We start from the raw sequence: 25,610 nt of genomic DNA, 5'->3' as shown, positions 1-25,610 counted from the left end.
GGCTCCAGACCCCACAACCCCAGTTGGAATAAGTCGGTATAGAAAAAGGATGGATTCACCGCCTGCAGGGTAACCATCAGCTTGGTATGCCAAAGATAAATGTCTTAAATTCCTTTACTGTTTAACAAATCATGTCATTCAGAATTTTGTTGAACTTTATGTTGAGCAAATGAGAAAAAGTCTAAACATCTCAAAGTTTTTGCACTTCAAACATGATCGATTTGTCATGAGAGCGCAATGGTCTGCAGAGGAAACCATGCTTAATTCCAGATATCTGGGCTTCTTTCTTTATTATCATTGTTCCAGTATCATTTGTCAAACAGCAGCTATTCTGCTGAGGGACAGCTGGAAGTCAATCCTACATAGATGCTTTCCCTGCATTTCTAAATTTTCTACTCTGGTTCAAAACCATTTTTATGTCGTAGTTTCTAGAACGAAGTGTCCTAGGTCCAGGTAGAGGTCCTGTCGCCTTTTCTTTTCCATCTGTTTACTCCAAGAGAAATCCAAAGTTAATATGTAGGCTTTAAGCAACATAGGAGATCTAGCTGGAATGAGACTTTTGGTTATTTTACTTAGTTTCTATATTATTTTGTTATGTTGCCATCCCTTACTGGGACGGCGGTTCATCTTCCAGTAGGACCAGCACCGTCAGCATTCTGCTGATGAAACACTTAAACCAGTGTGTGCTAAGAGGAAACGATTGAATGAGCTAGAATCTGTGGCAGGACTTTCACACTTAAACCTTCAGCCCTCGTAAGGACATAAAAAAAAGGTTTATTTACAAGTCAAAGCTCAAAGTTTAGACACTAATATTAACAAAGCCAGAATGAAATTCTATTTTAGCTCGAACATTAATGTTTAGAATGAAGGAATGGATTAATGAATATTATATTTAAGTGAGAATTAAGTGAGAATATTAAATGATTATTTGTTCTGTTTTATTTCTTTATTTTTCCATTGACTGAAGTTATTCATCTTTTTGTTTTGCAGGATATCAGGGTTGTTCCAGAGGGGTGTAGCTTACATGGAAAAACTGGAGACTTGGTTATCTTATGAAATTCCCACCAAGCCACTAACGAGAAACTGATGTTGATGCTTTTAAAACACTTCTGTGGTTTGATGGCTGAGCTGACGAAAGGCAGGTCAGAGATAACCAGATCCTCACACAGTGCTTGCTCTACATGAACTATGATTCATTTGGAGATAAACTGCAGCTTGTTAGCTAAGGAAAATTGATAAAAGCTTAAATTGCTTATATAGCAAATAGCTTACATTGACAGTAATGTCTAACGAGAAGCAGCCAAACATCAGCAAGTGGGCAGAAAATTCAGTCTTAAAATAAAAAGTTCCTCTATGGTTGGAATAAAGCCAAGAAGACGTTTTTGATGCACAGTGACACCAAAAAGCAGCTGAGCTGGAGTTGGTTTTGTAATGATAGTAGGTAAATAGTGGCATAAATAACTGTAAATAAATAACTGTAAATAGCAACACACACCTGGAGGAAAAAGTGTAAATACTGTATGTAAATAGTTTCTGTTGAATGTTTGTTTCAATGGCAGCTGAAAGCCAAGAGAATATGATCTACAGATGGGAAAAGGCTTGGTCACTGCTGATCTGTGTGGTGTTTCCACAAAGTTCTGTTAGTAATAAATAACGTCTTATTGTTTTGGTTGGCAATTATGATGCTATAGCTATTCATAAATTCATTTTTACAACATTTTAGCCTCATAAATTGACAAATGGGGACTTTTCTCAAAAGAATTTTGCCTGGATGTTTAGTGGGATTAAAAGCAGTGTTTCCACTACAAAATTTTGAGGTCGTGGTACGAACGGTCACACGGCTGAGTCAATGTAGGGAAAACATTGAAAAGGGTTGAGCTTCTACATGTAATTGTATATTAAAAAAACACCAAAAATATAGTAAAAGTAAAAAGAAAGAAATGGTTTGGAGTTTTCAGGGTTAAATGGAGCCACATTTGTACAGAAAATGCATTTATGGGATGGGCAGCTTAGTTGAGTATGAATGTTACACCCTTGCTGATCAGCTGATTCTGCTTGTTTGGTGAACCATACACAGCCACAACAGTCTGGTTCCTCCTCACCTTGGTAAAAGAAATAACTTGCAGGAAAGAGCCTAAAAATACTCCAAAATAAGAGTTGCATGGGACAAAAAGATAATCCAGTGATGTGAATTCTTTGAGGCTTTTTGTAACATGTGACCTACAACATCGCAGAAATATGTGCAGACTATACCTTACTGACCTGACAAAAGACAAGTTAAAAATAGATGCTGAGAGCATGTTGAGAGGAGATTGGAAAGGAATGTTCCACACAGGCGGTCACTGATCTCATGCAGGGAGGGTATTATCTTCCTGATTTACAGGCTTTCTTCTCAGTTAGTTTTCTTCTTCTCTTCAGTTCCGTCAGCCTGAGCTGCACAGAAATGACCTTGAATTAAGCTAAAATATGGAAACTGAAAGTGAAAAATTCAAGCTTTAAAACTGATTATTTTAAACAAAGAGGTTGTTTACATGGCAACAGGATTTTAAAGGAAGAGTAAATGTGATAACTATCAACTGCATCTTACATACAACTGGACGCCACGACATTTAGCTTTCTTTCATTTCCTCCAGCATTAGATTTTCACACAACTCCAATAAAAACAGAATCAGAATCTAATTACTGGCCTGACTGCAACCGCTGATCTGTGATAAACTTAATTTTAGGGAATAATTGCATTCCTCCAAACAATGCAGCCACAGCTTTGGGATGTTGGTGGAATTCCTCACATGGATCACACATTTCAAGTCCTTCTGCCAGATTTCGCCTGGATTAAAGTCAGAACTTGAAGCAGCGAAGAGGTGGAGAGGAAGAACTGTGTTATAGACGGGGCATTAAATTACGTGGATGCTGGATAAAATGATCCGATCAGTTGTGTGTTTACATGACGGAGAGCTTTAACATGATCGTTACACTTATAGCATAAGTAATGAGGACTAAATCAGAAGAACAAAATTCTATTTCAAGCCTTTCAATAACTCTTAACTCGACCAACATTTTCTAAGTCTTTCTTTAAACTCATCACATCACTGAACCCCCACGTGGTTCAAGCATGAGCAGCAACAAGATCCACCACGGAAACCATGAGAATGAGAAACAGAAAAAAAACATGAGAATGAGTGTAGACGTGGTTATTCCTTCCTGATCATTAGATCGTGGAAAGGTTGAAACCAGCCCGCTGGGCTTAAAAGAAACGTCTTTCTGACAGAGTAAATGCCATTTTTGGGTAAACTCGCAGTCTGTTTACACCTGTTCGGCAGATTTTCCGACAAGTTTTTCATCTTATTTTAATTCCTGAGTGGCGTCCTCGGCTGCAGCAGCTGCTTCGTGAAGGAAAATGAAGCAGTGGATTTTCAACCTCCACTTCGGTCCGTGCAGAGGAGTTAATAACATCCCAGAGAACCGTGGTTTGGAATGGAAGTAGGGCTGGACGATGTGGCCAAAACTTTTATCACGATATATTTCTTAATTTCGGTCGATACGATATAATTCCGATATCGATATAAACAATATTAAAAAAAATGCCACAACAGATGCTGTAAAACTAAAAATTATTTTGCCAAGTCCATGAAACTACTCCAGTATAATTTTAGAAATAAAAACTGTATAATAAATTAATGGTTACCTTTTATTTAGCAAGGCTAAATTAGCCTTCAAACAAATTTAAAATCACCATCAAAGGTCAAATAAAACTTTTACCTTTCACAATATTAATATCTTTCACTTTAAACTACAACATAGACTTTATTAGGGAATTCTTAAAGATTTAAACAACGGTGCTTCAACTAGGCTTAAAAATAAAAGTGCTCATAACTGCTACAATAAACAGAAAAAAGAGTAAGCAACAACTGATGCTTTATCTTCTGACTCAGCATATTCTGAGCGGAGATGCTTCTGATGCACTGTTGCCTGATCAGCAAAACACAATGAAATAAAAACTAAATTCTTCAGTCAATATTTTCTTTGTTTTTTAGTTTAATTTTATTAAATGTAATGTTTTTTTTAATTAGGAGTCTGGAACATGTCAACACTTTTTAACTTTTTAAATATTTTTGTCCACACTCTTCATTAACAGACATTAATATGTGACGGAAAGCCAGCGCAGGATCATCCAGCAGCAGCTTTGTACGTTTCATTTCCAGCCTGGTCACGAAACAGCTGATCTCCTGCTCTGATGCAGCAGCCTCTGCGTGAGGTGAAGACAAGTCTGCGTAACACCGGATCCTCATTGAGAAAAGTAAAACTACGTTACAGTCCCCAAAAGTCTTCAATATTACCAGAAAAAATCACTAGTCGCTTAAAAAAAATAAATAAATAAAAAAATGTCGCTAGAGGGGAAACAAACAGGACAAAGTCACTAAGTTGGTGACACTGAGCCAAACCACTTCCGTACCACAGTTATTCTTTGCTCTCTTATCAACTATTTCATCTTCTTTCTCTTTGCTTGTAGAAGCTTGTTCAGTCATGTTTATGTTACAGACATAAGCACTCATAGCTAAAACTAGCAGCGTTGTATACTAGCCTAGCCTTCTACCTCACGCTGAGCACAGCTAACTGCTGGTGGGCTTGGTCGGGCTCTGTGTCTGCGGTGTACATCATCACTTACGTAGCCGATGTGTTGCGGCTCTTTCTGTTCGGCTTGAATCAAAAGCTGTGATCATATACTGTATGTATATCGAAATAACGGAAATGTGTTCAAAACTCATATCACCATTATTGAATAAAAGTATATTGTGATATGTATTGATATTGAATTACTGTCCAGTCCTAAGCGGAAGTAAAGATGGCTGCATTTACAACGTGCCAGCTCTATGAACGAGACGCTGAGAGAAAAGGTGAGGTGGTAGCCTACACCTGAGGACTCATGTAGAAAGGGTTAGTGGCTTCAGAAGCAATAAGAACGTAAATGAAGCGGTACCGATCGGGATGAAACACCCATGAGCAGATGAGAACACCACTTTCCTCCACCAGATTGTGATGTTTGTTGTTCTCTGACTAGGAGCCCCAGGTCAGTCAGACATTCAGTCACAACATCCACGACTGTTTACTGTTTCAGACATTTCAGAGCAGATCTGCCATCAGATGCCACATACCAGTTTTTTCCAACCAAAGAAATGGTGAAAGGCAGGGCACATCCTGGACAGGTCACCAGTCATTTTATTGTTTTTGTAATAATAATAAATTTACTTCCTCATATTTTTGACTGCTTTCATATTTTTGTACTGCTCTTTTGCTTAAGATGTAATAATTAATGAATCCTGTATATTAAAACATCTTTCCTAATACATAATGGCCAGAATATATTTATTTATAAAAAAAAATAAACATCTACACAGATGAACAGATAATATATTTGATTATATATTTGATTTTGGAATCAAGATTTTTATTCTGACTGGATGTTCGATCGGATCAAAAGTGCTCCATGTGCCGCTAACGTAGCGGCTGCCTGCTCAATAAACAACAGTGATTACAGAAAGCTAATCGAAAGCAATCATCTTTACTTCTCCAAAACTATAAACAATTTTCATCAGGACATAGCCATGCACTGTAAAAACAGAAAAAAAACTTTATAAAAACTTTGATGTTCCTGCATCTGATGCGCCAGACAAATACAGAAAAAAACACAAGGCAAAAAATGTAAAATTCTAGCAACTTTTCCGGCTTTACTTTTACACAAGATCTTTTATTTTGACCTTGAAATGTTTAATAAGAACAATTAACATCTACAATACCAGTTAAATTACCTATAAATACAGATAAGTGCCTTGCTCAAAGGTCCACAGTGGTTCACCTTCATTGCCAGTCCAGGGACTTGAACCTAAGCCCTCCAGCCCAAAGTCCAGTCCATCTCTTTAACCTCCAGACCAGGGTGTGAAACTACACCATCCTGCAGGTTCTTCTTGTTTCCCTGCCCCAACACACCTGATTGAAATCAAAAGGATCCAACGGCTTTGTGTCAAGTTCTTCTCAATGACCCATTTCATTGAGTCAGGCGTGTTGGAGGAGAGCGGCCCTCAAGGACCAGAGTTTGACACCTGTGCTCTAGACTTACATAAATTCACAGCTATAGCCTGAGTTTAGATGTTTAATGATTTCCTTAGACTACATTTTAATGAAATTATGATATATAAACATGTGTTACACATTTAATGTAAAATTTATTTACATCATTTTACAAAAATAGAACTTTTATGTATTTTCAGGTTTTTTTCATATAATTTTGCAGTAGGTGTATAAATTTGCTGTTTCTGTAATTTTATTAGTATTTCCCTGTTTTGTTTTGTTTTTTAATAATGTTTTTTAAACAGTGTCCTACACGTCCTACGTAGTCTGCACACGTCCTACGTAGTCTGCACATTCCGAAGCTGGCTTAACATTCGTGAAATGGGACAGTCTGCCTAGCCAACGAGAATGTCCCATGACGGCCACATAGGAAGTTGAATCCCTTAAATCTCTGAACTGACTGTTTGCACATCATAGGACACTTAGTTAAAAAAAACTAAACGGCCGGTACACACTTTATTAAACCCTTAAAAATCTACGAATATCAAATATTACAGTTTTAATGCCACCGTTTCACATGTTTTTATCTGGTTTTGTCACGTTTCTACTAAAGTGTAGGAAAAAAAAAAACACTTGTATTTTTCTGAGCTCAGTTGCTCATTCGCCACCGTCTTGTGTGCAATGAATTCTGGGAGAAAATAGGGGTGTAGGATGCATCACCAGCAGCCTTCGTTACAGGCCAAACAGAGTGTGGATATGTACGTGTGTGTGCGTATGTGTGAGCGTGTGGTAGCAGAAGCCAGAAATCCTCTATGTCATGCTCACCGGTAAAAACAAGCCAGATTGATTGGTAAGCAGCTAGTAAACAGGTCTGTGATGCTTTTAAGTATTAGTTAAAGAGACTGAAAAGTTTATTTAATATTTCTACTTACCTCTGGCTGTTTTCTGTCTCCCAGGAGTGGTGCGTGGATAAAAGATGTCCCCAGATGTTCATGTGACATTTATTGGTTCCGGGGGCAGGGCAGTCAAGATTTGAAAGGGGGAATTTGGAGGAATAATTTTCTATAGTTTTGGTAAATCATTGGTTGGGTTAGGCTGTTACACACAACAATTTTTTAAATCTTATGAGATTATTTATCTGGTCGAGACCTCACACGTGAAGATTAAAAATCAGTTGGATCGTATTGTGTGTGGTGGCTCCGATAATGCAATCACAGAACAACACACATAATGATGTTGTCCCGCAACTCATCTACAATCTAGTCCTCCGAGCCGGACAAACATTGAAACGTAGAAGAAGAACCATAGCAACAACCGGCAAAAACAAAGAAGAAGAAATATAGTAACAAGCATGGAAACACACAGCATGGAAGAGGAAATATAGGACGAGGGAACGATGGTGGTCTTGGGACTATTGTTAACAGAAAAAGCCAGAACTGAAAAAAATAACAGACTGGAGACAGCGTGAAGACGGACTTTATTTACTTCCTTGTTCTCCAGCCAGCTCGCTCTCTGATTGGCTACATTCTGTGCCACATCACCACCCACGCAGTCACAATGCACGAGTTGTCAGCATTCCTCAGAAATCGGCTCTGAAATATTAAACATGTTCAATGTCCCCAATTGTCGGCTACGACCCATTTCGGAGCGGATTACCAGGCTCGTAACACACCAGGGAAATCTCACGGTGATCGGGCGTTTGCCGTCTGAGGTCAGGAAGAGGCAAAACCAGGAGAAAAACAACCCAGAAATTAGGTGTTAGGTGTGTACCAGGCCTTAATTAATATGATTTCTCAGTAGTTTGGGTTTGTGTAAATATATGTGTAGTCTCTGGGAAACTTTTAATGTAAATAAGTCCATTATAGCTACCTTTGAAAACTTGTGTAAATGGTATGATCCAGTTAAGCTTGTCTATATACAGTAAGCAGTCAGTTGTAGTCTTTCTGGTTGGTTGGTGAAAAATGTCAACATTAAAGTAACTTAACGTCACGTCCAGTCATTTTGCCTCATTACATGCTTTTCTCCATGACATCTGCCTCCGAGACTGTGTGCAGCACAACATCCTGACTCCTCTGTGGCCTTTCCAGACAAAGGAAACCACCTTCCTTTGTAGATATAAGGAGGAGGGATTTTGCCTTCCTTTTCCGTACTTTGTTCTCATATTCTTACCAGTTTAACTCTATATATTTAATCTGAAGTTGTACCTGTGACTTAAAAACCAAACATTTATTCCTGCGTAGTGCTTACATTAATCAATAAAAATTCCCCTTTTTCTAAACCTGTAATGTCATTAAACATTTCCATAAAGGAATAAAACAGGAAAGACTAGGACCCCATAAATACTTATCTGTATATGAAGTCAACAACACACAATGTAAAGTCCGGGAACAATGAACACTTTCAATGACTGAACAGAAATATATATATATGTGTGTATAGGTAGAATATTTTATAAATGGGTACTTTTTGTCCTATTGTTAATATATTATTAAGTACAAATGTAAGTAAGTAAATAGGTAAAGAAAGAAGGAATAAAAGCTCTAAAAGAAACATACATCTGTGTCATGTTTTATACATTTCTGAATGGAAAATCTATTTTATTTATTATTATTTTTATTTTATTTAGTTAGTTTTTTTTTTACAATTTATTGGCACAGCAATTTGTTTGTTGAGCTATTTTTACGTTTCTGTAATTATTTTTAATTTCGGCATTTTCGGTCCTCCATAAACAATCCGTTATACAGCTGATGTGTTACACAGCACGCTCAGCCCAACTTTAGCCAAACTTTTTCATTTCCTAGGGGCTCACCGGTTGATCCAAGCTGTGCGTCGTCCAGCCTGGGCAGGGACGGGGACTTTCTTTCAGCCAGCCGCATCCGGACTTGCTCCTGGACCCTTCTAACTTTGGCCAGTGGGTCTGGACACGGACCGTCCGCAGGAACCACATAGGCGGTACAAGCGGAGTTGGGCTTCAGAGCAGACAGAAAAAAGCCCTCCGTCATCGCTGCGTTCATACTCGAAATGTGGAATAAACAAAAAAACAACAGACAAGGAAGAAAAATAATCTGGACGATTATTCCAACAACTGGTCTTTTCAGCCGCTTTGTTTCGTCCGTGTTTCCACAACGAAATGGAGCTCCCAACATCTGTAGGCGGGACCAGGGGCGTCAGGGAGGGAGGGGGCCCCCCAAAATCCACCTGTCAAAAACAACCAAGACATCCCAGTTTCTATCTTATAGATAGGGGGGTGGGGTGTCTAGAGTTTAGGAAATAATGACCTGATTATAACCATCAGGAATTTAGAGAAAGAAAAAAAAGGGAAATTATGTTGTTGTATGTGTTTGTGTTTTTTTTTAATCAACAATTGCTTATCTTATGATGATCCTGCATACTTTAACCCTGCATTTATTTACAATTATTAAAAAACGAAATACAGGAGAAGATCTGGAAAAGAAAAACAAAAAGAGAAAGACTGCAATGAAATAAAATGCAATTAAATATCAAATAAATAAAAGTGAATGTTAGATAAATAATATAAAATAAATACATAAGAATTTAAGAGTAAAACAGACAAATAAAAAAATTGGACTTAAGACTCAAGACAACTTTATTGATCTCAAAACGGCGATCAAATCTTTCTGTGTGACTCAAGCTATCTTTGAACAGATGCTAACAGTGTTGTTCGGGCTCTTCCTGTCATTGGTAGAGTTCATAAAACTAAGAGATAAACGAAAAGTTTAGACTTTCAGCAAATGAAATTAGAGTCTAGCTTCCTCAGTCAATAAATTCTCAGTTGATTTCTTTTGACCCCAGACCCAGTCTTCACATCAAATTTCAATTTAGAGTATCCAGGTATTTACAGGACTCAACAAGCTGCACGTCTTCACTATGAAGGATGCTTACTTTGTGTTCACCGCTGTGTCTGAAATCACGGATCACATCTGTTTTTGTTAGATAAAATAACATTTTAAAAGGCCAAAAGTGGTTTGTTGCATATTTTGAACAAAAGGTGTCAAGGCCACAAACACGCATTGATAATGAGAAAAACTTGCTTTGAGTTCTATCACAATTTCAGTGTTTTGACATTATTGTCTATTTGTCTTTGCAAAGTTGGCCCATTTGGTGGTTTTATGACTTGTACATCCTCTTTATTAAATGTGAAAAGTTCGTCACCTGTGTAGGTGGTTGGCAAGAAAATGCTGGTTGAAAGCTATATCATGATGGTAGTGTTGATGCCCAACATGTATAGAGTATAGTAGAACATTACATGTTGCATTTACTTGCACTTGGACTTTTTAGGTTTACCCAGGTCAATTACTCAATATCTCTTAGAGTTTGATTTTTCTTTCTTGGGGGGACACCTGGTACCTGGGTGACATCTGTCTATATGACTGAATCATATAGAATAGAATGGAGTAAAAGGGAGAATAGAACAATACAATGAAAACAATAGTACTGATGATGATTACTCCTAATTTAACTAAAAATCTAATTTAAAGTGATTTTCATCATCATATCATACATTTCAATAATATTAAAAATGGTTAACATCAGCATTATTATTAATAATAGTATCAATAATAATAATAAAATAATAATAATAATAATAATTGTAGAAATTGTGCAAGCTTTTGAAAAAAGGCTATGCGAGTGTTTGGGGCATGTTAGGTGCTTGAAAACAACCTCATATGGGTCCATTACCGCCACCAAACGGTGTCCGACTGGAATCAACTCTGAACTCAGCACTGCCCACTAGTGGAGGAATTGACTTAACAACCGGCTATCAGGACCCTTTTTTATGGAATCCGCTCCCAGTTTGGGTTCGGGAGGCTGACACCGTCTCTATATTTAAGATCTATATTTAAGACCTTCCTTTCTCATAAATATTATCAAGGGGTGGTTAGCCATTCCTTAGTTATGCTGCCATCGGTTTAGACTACTGGGGGACTGAAGCACTGAGCTCGTCCTTTTCATCATTCTACTCCTTATGTATAAACATACGACAGTATTGGCATCATTAATGTGTTTTTCCTTTTTCAGCAGGTCTTCCTGGATAAGGTTGTGGTGTCTGTTGGTCTCTCTTTCCTGTCCTCTCCACCCCAACCGGTCCAGGTGGATGGCCGCCCTCCGTGAGCCGGGTTCCTTCCTGTTAAAAGGGAGTTTTTCCTTTCCACTCCCCTCCTGCATGTTCAGGATGGAGGATAGAATCAAAGTCAATGCATTCTGTTGGTTTTCCTTAAGAAGGCTATTATTTATTATGAATTTACTCATACTGATTTGTCTGTAAAGTGCCCCGAGATGATTTTGTTGTAAAGTGGCGCTATACTAATAAAGCTGAACTGAATTGGCGGCCCCGGTGGGCAAGGCCCGTCCATTCACACACCAGACCAGCCCATTCACAAACTACCCTTTTTATTTTAATTAGTAAAATATCATTTTTATTTATTCAACAAATATTTTACAGTGGTACTAAATCATCACAATTACAATCTTTTTCATGAGGAAACTTATCTCTCAAGATATTTGAAAGTTGTGTGTGTGTCTGCATATTACATCTATGTGTGTATATAATCATCACGTCACGATAACGGCGTATTATGTTCTGTACGTTAACACGATATTTAGTCATTGTCTACCTTTAATGAAGTAGTAGCAGACTCCTTCCTTTTGACAACGGAAATAAGAAAATGGTTCAACAATAACGTGGAGAAAGGAACACGTGTCAGTTGTCACGAGAATCAACCACTTCCAGCAGCTTGGATGATTCCAGCAATGGGATGAGACCTGGCGAGACAGTAACCATAGCAACCACAGAGGTGTCTTCTCCTCTTCCTCTGGAGGCATCCTCTGCAGCTGGTTAAACTCAGTCCGACTCATTTTTACTAAGTCGCAATAAAATTTTTACTAACAGTATTCTAGTATGTGAGATTTTTGTCTGCTGCAGATGTTTCCCTGATGTTCTACAGAGTTTAAGTAAGTTGCAAAAATGAAACAGGATCAGTCTGGTTGAGCTGTATCCTTTCTCTAAAATGAAGTCATAGACTACCTGTACAGGTGACTTACTGAGTGTCCCTCCATGGTTCCTTCCTGACTGGATGTAGACGTTTGTTGATGGAAACATCTGTGCTGAGCATCTGTGTTGCTCTGTGTGAAATGTGATCCATGGTGCTGAATGTATCTCGTAATCTGCTGGTTCTTAGAGTTTGATTACTTGATCTTGGCCTCAAACAGTCTGTCATTTAATTATAAAGTCTGATTGGATGAGATTACTAGACTGACTTTGCTATTCATGAATGAAATGTTAAATTTATCTGTTTGTTACAGACGAGCTTAGCTTAATCCTATTTTAGGCTAAGTGTTGGCAAAAGGTTTTAATTTGTAAATACTTCAGTGGTATTCTATGCCTAATCTGGTTTGATGTGGGTGAAAATACTGAATTATTAATCTAGAACTAGACCTTTAATAAAATGAAATAATAAATTTCACTTGATAACTGGGTCCTGCCCACAGCGATCAGCTGTTACTATGTCCTGGCAACGGGATGATCATTACTACCATTTATTTATTCATTCATTTACTCATTTAATTATTTTAAAGTGGCCTCCTGCACCACATACTGGTCCACCCATGCAGGCTCAACAACCTTTTTCACAACCCCCCCCAGCTACTGTATCCCCAGGGAACACTGTAATACTACTGTTTATAATGATGGGAGTATTTTCCAGCTTTTTTATGGCAGTTACTGTCAGGTGGAGAGCTGTTAAAGTTTGAGCCAGTTTTGTTAAAATATTGCTCCACCGTGTTGTTAATATTTCATAGAAATGTTTGCTGCACCTTGACACGGTTATTATTTTTAGCTGCTTTTCATAGACAATGAAGTGACTGTATATTTCCTGTGTAAAGGTTTTTTTGTTTGCTGACTATTATTATCATCATTATTCATGACTCTATGGCAGTGAACTTCCTGCCTACTTAACCTTTATACCCCTTTAGATTGACTCACTGTACAATAACTTCTGATGTTCTTTCTTGAAGCAGAGAGCTTTTTTTGTGAAGGGACAGTGTGGACCACCACATCACCGTGCACATCTGTCCTCACCGCCCCTTACCCTTGCGCCCGTATACAAAATGAATGGATGATGAAGTTGGTGGGCATTTGGATGCTTTAGCAAATTGTCTCAGAATACTTATTTGTCCCATTTCAAGAAAACTGAGTCTAAAAACATGAAATTTACTTTGCATGTGACTGGTTTAGAGGCAAATCAAAATGTGAGGTTTTTCCGCTCATTCTAATCACCAACTGCCACATAAGCTAAGAGAAACAGAGACATCTTGATACCATTAGTTACACCCACACAATGTCTCAGTAGCATCTACAGCTGCAGTTGCGCAAGTTTCTGCAGAAATAGGCAAGCACTCCCTTCTTTGGCATCCCTCCAAACACACATTGCACATTGTGTCCCAAACACACACAAGGAAAAAAGCCCATAACAATAAAAAAAATCTGCAAACTCACTATTCAACAAATTAGCAGATTCAACACAAATGTAAATATGTGCAGTATAAAAAAATAGACAAATACAAAAAAGCTTTAGATTTGAATTCTAAATCTAAAGATTTAGAAGCTGAATTAATACACAATGCTTGACTTCAGGAAAAGATTTTCAGAATTTAAATGGATGATCATGTCCTTATCAATATTTTATTAAATGCTAGTGTTTTACACTCAATTTCTCCAGCCATACATATCCAGCATCACCCACCCTGGACATGAGCTAACGTCATGCCAAAGCAAGATTAGTCCTTTGTGCTGCAATACTTATATTTTTGTAAATGGAACTTCTCTTTTTAACACTGGCAACCCAAAACATTCTGACAAAGACAACGGTCATGGTTTGAGGCAGGAGGCAGAAAGGTGCATGAATCAAGGGTTTAATTAAGAAACGCTGACAGAACTCACATGGACAAAAAAGTAGTGATATACGCTCCAGCCGATTTTCTTGAGCATGTGACACGGATGTGTTGCAAGCATTGTTGAGGTGTTAACTGTGATTGATTCAGCATGACAAAAGTCACATGATCACACCAACCGAGGCATCGGTGTGACAGCTGCTCCCCGGAAGTTGAGCTGCTTTCAGGGATTTTTGAAGGGACTGAAATTGTTAATCAGTCAATGTTTTAAAATGACTTCAAACGTATTGTAAACCAAAGGTTTTGAGAGGAGATTTTGATAGCAACCACTCATCATTTCAGAGTGAGGAAAAGCCTCACATTAGAATGATATTAGCTTTTGGGAAGCAAACGTCTGCATGAGACGCTGTTGCCATGGTAACTGCTGAATGAGTGGGCAGTGCCTTCAATATCGCAGGTAGGATTTCCTTTTCTTTATATTATTTTTTTAAATAGCCTTTAAAAATAGTAGACTTTAAAGTTAAACATATAAACTTTATCGGGAAGCATCAGAGGAAACATCTCAGTCTGCAGCTGCACAAGCACCAAAACCTGTGGGACCTTCGACAGCCGAGCTGCTTTCTAATCACTGTCAGCATAAATTATCAATGTTTTAAAGTTGGTTAATTGCAATTTAATTCTTGTGTTTCTTTCAGGTGCAACTTCTCCAAAGCTGGAGAGGTAGTGTGCCAGAAGAGGAGTAGACTGAAGCCTAAGATTATTGAGAAAATAATTTTTAAAGGTGTCATCACCTGTTTTTTTTTCTTTTTTTTTTTCAGGTATCCACCTCTAAGTGTCTTTAAATATGTTTTTTAAAACTTGTTAAACAAAACAATTTAGTGCTTCTGATTCCATATTTGGAAGTGAGAATATTAAATGAAAAGAAGTTTCCTTTTTCTATTATATGCTCTAACTGTTTATTTTTTTATTTTTTATTTTATTTGATGCTTTTAAAACACTTCTGTGGTTTGATGGCTGAGCTGATGAATGACAGGTCAGAGATAACGAGATCCTTACACAATGTTTGCTGTACATCTAACCATGGTTCATCCAGACCGCTAGGTTTAGCTAGGTCCAATCCACCTCTGTCTTTAGTCTGTTGCAAAATATTTGGAAGGATGTGTGTGTGTGTGTGTTTAGCATGAGTGTTGTATCAAGACTGGACAGGAGGATAAGTACAGAGAACTGATCTGGAATTCATCACATGGTGTGACTTCAACCATCTCTCAACACCACTAAGACCAGGGAGATGGTGGTGGAGTTCAGGAGACCCATGCCACACCCAGAGCCGGTCATCATCAAAGGGGACTGTGTGGAGGTGGCACACATACAAATACCCGGGAGTGTAGCTGGATGATAAAGTGGACTGGACTGCCAACACAGATGCTCTGCACAGGAAAGGACAGAGCCGTCTGTACTTCCTCAGAAAGGCTGGCATCCTTCAACATCTGCAAGAAACTGTTTGAAACTGCTTGAAACTGTAGGCTTACACCCATCTGGAACAACCCTGACATCCTGCAAAACAAAAAGATGATTACCTCCACTCCTGACACAACCCACAGACAGATCATTTTCTACAGTATCCTCCTAGTTGAAAAACTGGTCAATAAAGAGCTCACTGATTGCCTGGATCTCCACAGTATCTTATTTTCTTTTCATCTGGTATTAGAACAGAGAAGACAGTTATCTCTGCAGCACTTAAAGACTTAAATGACATAACACATTTAACAAAGCTATTGTGTTCTTTGATTCAGTGGACTGGAATATTTTGCTTAGCAAGCTAAGGTTGTTAGACTTGCAGAGAGTGTCTTGGCATGGTTCAAGAGTTATTGCTTTGGTCATGTACAATATCTGAGAGGTAACAGCTCTCAGTTTGATCCACTGCCCCTGTCCAAGGGTGTTCCACAAGGATCCAAACTTCTTACCCTACATATGCCCAACTCTTTTCAAAATGTACATTCATTTTATTGTTTATGCAACAGGCAACTCTTAATACTCATTTCTATACAGATGATATAATTCTGTACACTTCTAGTCCATCCTTAAACACCGCTTTTACTTCCTTACAACACAGTTTCACTGACTTTTTCAAACCTTCACCTTCTGTTAAATACAACTAAAACAAAATGTAAGACTTTAAAAGAAATTTACCACATATCCAATGCCTTGGTAAAATATCGCATCTGGATGGCTCTGGATGTCATCTACCATGCTGTCATTCATTTAGTCACAAGTGCAACCTTCAGAGCGCATCACTGTGATTTGTATTTGTGTGTGAACTGGCCATTACTTCACTCTTGAAAGCTGATCCACTGGCATCAGTTTATTTATAAAACTTTATTCAGCAAAACCCCTGCTGACCTCTGCTCTTTACTCATTAAAAAGTGATTGCAAGTCACGCTCCACTAACTACATTAACTTACTTATCCCAAAAGCCTGTACAGCCTTTGGTTATTTCACATCCAATTTGCAGCTTCTAATGACTAGAACCATTGACAGCAGAATCTAAATATTGGCTCATTCATTCCATTTGCCTCTTTTACAAACTTATTGTAAATAAAAATTCTCTGTGATCCTCTGTGCTCCTGTTATTAACTTCACATTTATGCTTGGAACTGATGTTTTATTACATTTTTTTCCAATTTTATTAAATTGTGTATATTATACTCAATATTTTGTAATTTGACTGACTACATTTTGTGAGACTGAATGTTTGATATATTGTTGCCACTGGCCCAGGTCGTCATTGTAGATGAGGGTTGGTTCTCAAGTGACTTATCTGGGTAAATAAAGGTTAATAATGATAATAATCCAGCTCCAGGTGTATGATGTGGTGCCATAAAATAAAACTCAGCTAGAAAGTGATACAGTGTCCTGGAATAAAAAGTTGTGGAATGGGGTCTCTCAGACTCCAAGAATGTACATAACATAATAAAGTCAAATCCATATTTTTCTCAGGTCAGAAAGCTGTATAGTAGTACTATGTAACTTCAACGTTTTTATTATGTTGTCACCATTTTCATTGACTATGACTGTATCTGTAATAACAAATTGTATCTTCATGTATGTATGTTTTTGCTCTTATTAGGGAGTTTGCATCACTAGATATATTTCTCACAGAAGAAGCTGCTGATATGTTGCAGAGGATAAATCCCCAATTGCTGATTTAAACAAATGCCCTTCCCACATTGTCCAAACCATTTTAATCTTACATGATATGACTCACTACTGCAGATTGTACTAAACAGTAGTACTGATTATGTTTCATATTGGCTCACTCTGATCGAGAAAAGGTCAAGGGAAGTACAAAGTTCATTAAAGTGAGCCTCAAACCTAAGCTCAGACATGTTTACTTGTAAAATTTGTGTACACACAGTGTAAAATTGTTCATATTCTTTCCAATACAACCTTATTACTCTTCTAACAACATTTCAAGATTATGAAATAAGCACACTTTCCAGCACACCTTCCCTGTACTGAGTGGGTTCAGGAATGCAGAAATAATTTCACATGAAGCTAATATGAGAGATATTCAGGGTAAGTCTGGGGAATTAAATCTGAGGAGGAGGAAGAATATGTCAGGAACAGAGAGGCTAGAGCAGGGAGTTCTGCAGAAAGCCATTGAATCAGCCCTGTCTGCAGTGAGACCACGAGGTTTCACTCAAACCACTGACTCACAGTTCGGGTGTAACGATGACGGTAATTAACTGAACACATGGCCTTTCTATTCAAACTCAAATGTGTGCTGAAAGATTTGACATTGTCAGACATTTTAACACACATATGGGCCTTCTGGTCTTCTGGGTGGTGTAAAAGGTGCATAGCTGTTGTATAAGACAACTCTCAAAATTTCTACCCTGGTTAGAGTGAAGACGTGCAGGGACCCCAAACCTGTAGAATCATTCATTTACAAGCACATTTGCTACTGTGGAAGCCTGCTGATCCCTGGTAGAAAACGCTTGAGTGAATTTTGAAAACACATCAGTCATAACAAGTACATTTTCCTTACCATTGTGGGAAGGTTCAACGAGGGCGGACTTTATCGCCAGGATTTGGTTTGGTCTTGAGGCAAACAGATGTCCCATGGCCACCTTGACTTGGGGGAAGTCACTTAAGCCAGGATACAACGCTCACATCTCTGGCCCCAGCCCTGGATGTTTTTGGGGGTATTTTGACTGAGCTGGCTTTCAAAACTGGTTCGAAGCTGGTTCCAAGTCTTTGCTGGGCCCGATCTAAGAACAGCTGCACATAGGTTGCATCAGCGACTGGGGGTGGGCTCGGACAAAGGGCTGCTTTTGGACATTTGCAGAAGGAGACGCTGCAGCAGGCTAAGAAAGAACTGTTGACCAGCCAGTAAATGACTTAGAAAGGATCATAACATGGAGCTGAAATGTAGCAGCAACCGGTGACCACCCTCTCAAAAAAATAAAACAAAACAAACAAACAAACAAAAAAACAACATATTTTGAATGACTAAATTCTGTTCATTGAGATAGCCTGGCAAACCAATAAACCAGGGCTGTGAACTCTACCACAGCTACGTTCATCCATGGTCCACGGTGGAAACCGAGAATGCCACTTAATCCAGTAAGTGTAAGGGCTTTCTAGATAGACACATTATGGATCAAGAGTGAATCATTTAAACTGATCTCTTCTGTTAGCCATGCTAACCCACTAACAGTTGCTAACAATAGCCAAGCAAACGTGTCATGTAACTTGTGTTGTCCTGTAAATAAAGAAACTTTCGCTAACTTTTGGTCATGCATGCCAACTCTTGTTATATAATGTGCGGTGAACACAAACTAAGATTATTTTTTGTTTATGTTTTTTTAGACAGAGTTAAAGTCCCTGGAAACTGAGGGAAACACTAATGCTTGCTGTGTGCACTACACTATCCCCTGGTGTCCCATTGTTGTTGTCATTGTTGTCCTCTTTTTCTTGGTAACAAATCAGGTAGAAATGTGAATATCATGGAAGCAGTTGTTAATTAAAGCTGTTATGTACTAAAATTACGTGTTGTGGTTACCACAAACATTTGTTTGTGCTTTGAAACAGGTAAATGCGACTCTTACACAGAGCTGATGGAATACCTGCAGAAGACAGAGGAGAAACTGCAGGAGGACAGGAAGAAAGTTTACCTCTCGTTTGCTGCAAACTTGAAAAACTGAGGACAACAGTAGTACAGTGATGGGGGACATGGTGTCCATAATGGAGGCTACAATAAAAAAAAAAAAAAAAACAAATAAATGAAGTTGAACATTGGCTGTGTTCTCCACTGGTAGCTCCTGATGCCAGTGTTGGACCAGGATACACATTTAATAATGTGTCTTCTTTAGCACAGATGGCTATGGTTCAATCACAGATGTACAGGGAGGACTCTGGGACACACAGAAGTTTTGAACAAATGGCAATGTTTACAAATACGGAACAATTCCATACCACCAGAATCTTGACCGTGGATGTGTCCAGAAGACAGGCAGCCATCATAATCTACCCCAACACCATGTAATAATTGAAAAATACATTGTTAATTTCAAAGATAAATTGCAAAATGGACTTAAAATATTATGTTTGTACCATGTAATCGATGTAAGTATAGCCAGTGCTAAGCTGGGCTACGTCTTGTAGCTAATGGCTAAAAACATTGTAACATTACTTTGCATAATTACCTCTTTCCTTAAACATAGTTGCCGTTCTCTGCACTTGATAATCTAATGAACATGATGATGACTTGAACAGATGACTTGTCCATCTGTGGGAGTTTAGGTAAGTTTGGAAGATCAAGAGCAGGACAGTTAACTCTGTGTTAATCTTTGCCTGAGTGGCATAAGCGCGTCTTCCTTCCTTCTCCTCAAGGCGGTGTATTCAGTTGTGTTTTAGATTACATAATGGCGCAGCACCGACTTGGTGGAAAACCAAACAGGTTCGCTAGAAGCACCAGCTAAGCACTGACTCTAGCCCATTCAATTGGAAGATCCTGTCCCAGTGTCGACAGAGCTCTAAGACCTGGGGGGAGAGGTTTACGCTTTCTGCTCTGTCTGGACATCTTTATTTATTCCAAAGGACTAAAAATGTTCCTACGATTAGATTAGCTTCTTGTAGAGTTGCTGAATAGGAGGTAAGGGTTGAAATAGCTGCTTGGTCCACTTGGTGACTTTCCTCGGGGTGGGCTGGAAGCTGCATCATCAAAGGCAAAGAGGTCCCAGGTAGGTGGACTTCTGTAGCCTCAGGTAAGGTCACCGGGTGCCTTCTTGAGAGAGAATCAGCATCAAGGCCAGCTCTAGGAATGCATACATGAGGGGGCAAACAGAAATGTAAAGGGGGCATCATGCGTACACATCATGCTTCAGCCTTTTTTTTTTTTTTTGTTGTTGTTGTTGTTTAAAAGTGTTTTCTTAAAGGGACTGTTAACAGAGTCCAACTCCCAAGAAATGGATTGCACTTTGTCAGGCCTCTAACCTAAGACCTGTCCAGCTTGGGTGTCCCAACTGAAACCAAAGCTACTGCTGGTATAGCTCTTAGGGTCACTGAGCCATGCAATTCTCCTGACCACAATAAGGTGGCAATCCCTGAGGGTGGAAACTGAAAATATAAATCATAAATAAATAAAAATAAGAAAAAAATGTTAAATATCCTTCATCAAGGTTTTAACAACCAACAACATAACAAGTGTCTAATTGGTATATTTCCGACATGGGAAACAGAAGCATGCATCTTGCATAACAGAGTACTCTAGCCATAGTCTTGTGTGATACCAGGCTGGATTGAATGATCTTAATGTTCTTCCAAATGCAGGCTTTGGGTAGCTACCTAGTATTGGCTGAGATGTTGCACTGTCATTCTGGGTAGACCTTGCTTTGCAGTCCATTGAGGGACCAACACATGTGGGAGGAGAAGCAGTGCTTGTAGATGATAAGGGTGTCATTAGCTGTGTTTTAGCTGCTGTTTGCGAGGTACTAGCAGAGTCATTGCTACTGGTGCAGGCAGGAACAGTACTACCTCTAAAGAATGGATGCATCACACAGAACTGAATGAGCAGTTGTCAGTCTACGACTAGCTTAAGCGATAGGTCATACTTTACCACTCTGCTCCTGGAAAAGGACAGCTCCAAGTCCACTATAGCTGGCATCAATCTCTAGAATGAATGAGAGAGAAAAATCAGCATAGGACAAGACAAGGGCACTCACCGGCTTTGATTTCAGATCCTGGAAGCTCTGCTCATACTAATATGTCCAGCAACTCAGAGACATTGTTTGGCCATGGCCAGTTAGCCACAGCGGATATCTTCTCTGGGTCAGTGGCTACCCTGTTGCTGGAAATGACATGGCCTAGATATTTTACTTCCCGTTTGAAGAATGCACACTTCTCCAGCTTCACCTTCAGGCCTTCTTTCTCTAGTTGGCTTAGCACAGCTTCCATTTGATGCAGGTGTTTGTCTACTGGAGAGGAAAAGACCACAACATCATCCAGACACAGTAACAGCGACTGACAGTGTTAGACACCAAACATTCGTTCCATCAGCCTATGAAAAGGCACATTGCAAAAACCAAATGGCATCCTGTTGAATTCAAATAAGCCAAACGGGGTGCAAAAGCTGTTTTCATCTTGTCCTTTTCTGCAACTGGCACCTGATTGTATCCACTTGCCAAGTCCAGGGTAGAAAGCCAATTGGCCCCTGACAGTGTATCCAGAGATTCCTCAATCCTGGGCAACGGGAAGGCATCTAAGCCAGTTTTACTGTTCAGCTGCCTGTAGTCAATGCACAATACTGCCGTCTTTCTTCTTGACAATGACAATAGGGGATGCAAAGAGACTGCTACTCTCCCGGATCACTTGGTTATCTAACAGCTGCCGAATGTGGGCCTTCACTGCCTCATATTCCGAGGGGGCTACTCTCCAAAACCTCTGATGGACTGGGACATCATCTAGCAATGGGATTTTGTGGGTGATTGAATTGGTACACCCCAGGTCGTCATCATGAGCTGAAAACACAGACTCGTACCTCTTAAGTAGGGATCTAACCATGTCCTGTTCCTCCAGTGACAAGGTTGACAAATCCAGTGTTTTATGGAGTCTACTTGTGACTTCCCACCAATTTGGGATGATACAGTAGCTTCCACCACTCCTGCACAATGACCAGCCACTTCAGTGACTCCTTCAGGGAAACTTACAAACTAGGCAAGGCAAGGTAAATTTATTTGTATAGCACATCTCATGTACAAGACAATTCAAAGTGCTTCACATAAAACATTAAAAGCATTACAGCTGGGTGCAGGAAGCAATAAAAACAAACTTATAAGAAATTAAACATAAACAGTATAAAAAAAGCTAATAAAATAGATAAAATGCCAGAAATAGTTCCAGTGTGGGGAATATAACATTTTGATAAAAGGAAGCAAATAGAAAAGTTTTTAACCCTGATTTAAAACTGTTGAGAGTTTCAGCAGACCTGCAGTTTTCTGGGAGTTTGTTCCATGTTTGAGGAGCATAAATCTGACTCTGGGAACAGAAAAAAGACCAGACCCTGATGACCTGAGGGATCTCGTTGATTCATAACAAACCAGAAGATCCTGAATGTATTTTGGTCCTAAACCAAAGTGAGTGTTCTTCCTCACGCTCAGAGAGTTTCACGCAGGCTGCCGGTTTGTGAGAGGAAGGAGGAGAACATAGTACCAGCAAACATCATGATGAGAAGCAAAGCATAGCAACTTCGCTAAGTGTGCGTTGCAATGCTAGCGCTAATTTATTTAAAATAGAGCGTAAACAAAAGTTACATTAATCAATAAATGCCATGCCGCGGCAGTTTTCACGTAGTCTCACTTAATAAATTAATTTGATAATAATTTAATAAGTTTTTAAGGACAAACACACTATTCACTTGGCCAAAGCATCATTACATTTGTTGTGAAATAATAGACCACCAATTTACTCAACTAATATATCCATACAGTCATACAGTTAATTTAATGAATGCCAAGAAATAAATTAGACTAAGATTTTTGTAAATCAAGATAAACTTTTCGGTTAATTCAAGCAAAATTCCAGTGCTTTGCCAGCTCTGCATCCATCTTGAAATAATTTTTTTCTCTCAGACTTCTCCACCTTTCAAAAGATTCTCCAATACTAATCCTTGTTTTATTCCGCTTTTAGTCATTTGCTTTTTTAAAAGGATGCCGAGGCTTTTTAGGTTTTTCTGAAACTATTTCTGGTCTGCTTCTTTTACTAGCTTCCACACCTGCAGGCTGCTGCTCTTTTGCCGACATAATTTTTTTTTTTTCCTTTTTTATTTAATAACAAATGATATGACAACATATATAACAAAATACAAAACCACATATATAAAATATACAGTATAAACGATAATATCACATTTCACAGTCCATAAAAAAAAAAGTTACCAGGTATAAATCACACCTCTTCAATTTTCGCTTCTTTTGATCCCTTTCTTTCTCTCTTTCCTGTCTATATATATCTTGCAATCATCAGTATAATTGTAAAACTTGTTGTAACACTGGAAGTCAAATATATGAACCAATCTTTCCTTTTAGATAATTGAACTAAAAAGGAACAAGAGGGGAGTACATATCAGTTAAGATATTTTGTTATAAAATGCTTAACAGAGTTGCGTATAGACCAAAGCAACATAAAAAAAGAAAAAAGAAATTTAAAAGGGTCTTAGTTTGAGACATATTTCTCAATAAGAGTATAAAGTTTCATTGCTTGGGCACTTTTTTTTTATTTTAAGCTTTTGTGAAACAAGGAAAGCTCATTTTTTAAAGCATCCATGTTGGAGGACATTTTACAAACCTGCATTTATGTATGTAAAATTTAGTAAAGATTATAATATTATTAATTAAGAATTCAATTGATTTTTCTTCGATAACTATCCCACATTTTATAAAATTATATGAGTTAAAATCTATATGTATGGATTTGTATTGGAGCTGTTTCTGTATCAAATGCCATAGTTTGATTGTTTCACAGCTATAAAACAAATGTTCTGTTGTTTCATTACCCTTACATAAATAACAGCGATCTACTTCAAATTTAAATTTGGTTCTGTTGAATTCATTGGAAGGATATATTTCGATTATAGTTTTGAAGTGAATTTCTTTCTGTTTAGGAGGAATCAGAAATTTAAGGTATCTTGTTCTGATTGTTTTGACATCTTGTTTACTATAATTCTGAAGAAGAAAGGATCTTTTTCTTGGGCCTGGAAACATTATGTTGACCATGTACTGCTTTAGAAATGTGTTATTACATTTTTTATGCAGAATATCTAGGCCATTTAATTTCAGACATTGTAATGTGGGTATCGGTGTGTTGTTTGTATTACTTTTAATTATTGGGAGAAGTGCTAAAGGGATGTTATTAATAATTCTTCTGTATAAAGTAAAGGTACAATTTAAGTTGTATTTATTGTTAAATTCCTCCAGATTTAAAAATTCTCCACTGTTGTTCATGAGATGTACAATCAACCAGATGTTTTTCTTTTCCATTCATCCATATACACAGATTTTCTTCTGTTTGTGATCACTCTATTGTTCCATATAGGCACGTTATGTGGGCTAAAATTGTGCTTGAACAACATCTTCCAGTAAAGCAGGACTTTCTGGTGAAATGTTAAAAGTTTTGTAGGGAGTTTCGATATTTCAAAGTCACATTTCAATAGAAAATCTAGTCCACCCAGCTTATTAAAGACTAAAGATGGTAACACAAACCATATTTCATGGTCCTTTTTTAAGAAAGATTGGATCTATTTAATTTTAAGATACCGTTCATTACTTCAAAATCGATTTGCCTTTATTCCCCCTTCATCAAAATCCTTTAAAGGTCCCATATTATACACTTTATTCCCAATCTGAGACCATTCATTAATATCTAAATGAAATATTTCCGCCATGGTATGGACAAATCGACCCTCAGTTTGAGTGCAGCGGCTTCTCTTCACCTCCCTCTTTTTAGCAGCTTCAGAAATGTGCCGTTTATGGTGGGCGGAACCCTGGTGGAGCAGCTCAGCTGTTGGCTCCGCCCATCGCATCGCCCGTCATGAGGTGATTGACAGGTTAGGCCTTAGAGGTAACTAGACGCTGATTACAGCGTAGTGAAGGATAAACAAACGCCGGAACACCGGAACCCATTCCTGAAGCCCCCATTACCGACCCAAACCGCGACGCACGGAGAACACAGCTAGCTACGCTCACCAATCTGATGCACAATGGCACCGGATACAAACAGTAGAAACAGTGACTTGGCTACATTTACAACAGTGCTAATATATTTTCAAGCTATCAGACTAATAAGGCCGAAACGATAAAATAACTGCCAGCTCTTACCTCTCCAGCTGTGTCACGGACAGTTGGTATTGAACCTGGCTTCAGCTTCAAACGGTTGGCGAAGCCTGCTTTCCATGCCCCCATGTTGTGGAAACAGTCCTCTTTGAAATGCTGGCCACAGACATGCAAAACCTTTGGAAGTTTTCCGGGTACATTTCCTCCAAAAATAAAATTAATCCACTCAGTCCTCGTGGGTTCAGTGGATGGAAGTAAAAAAACGTTTTCGTGTTCATTTATGCAGCCACAAACAGAACAGTG

General features: G+C 38.4%; 1 protein-coding gene across 1 annotated transcript in view; it reads right to left on the bottom strand.

Moving 5' to 3' along the window:
• Positions 1-9,177, bottom strand: part of LOC121637066 (plakophilin-3-like) — a 33,617-nt gene extending 24,440 nt beyond the window's left edge. Inside the window, exon 1 of the mRNA XM_041980971.1 lies at positions 8,876-9,177. Coding sequence (XP_041836905.1) covers positions 8,876-9,080 — 205 coding nt within the window. The 5' untranslated portion in view covers positions 9,081-9,177. The remainder of the gene's footprint in view (positions 1-8,875) is intronic.
• Positions 9,178-25,610: the final 16,433 nt, after the last annotated feature.

Source organism: Melanotaenia boesemani, chromosome 1 (genome assembly GCF_017639745.1).
Source record: "Melanotaenia boesemani isolate fMelBoe1 chromosome 1, fMelBoe1.pri, whole genome shotgun sequence".
Classification (NCBI taxonomy): domain Eukaryota; kingdom Metazoa; phylum Chordata; class Actinopteri; order Atheriniformes; family Melanotaeniidae; genus Melanotaenia; species Melanotaenia boesemani.
This window is presented reverse-complemented; position numbering and strand designations above follow the sequence as displayed.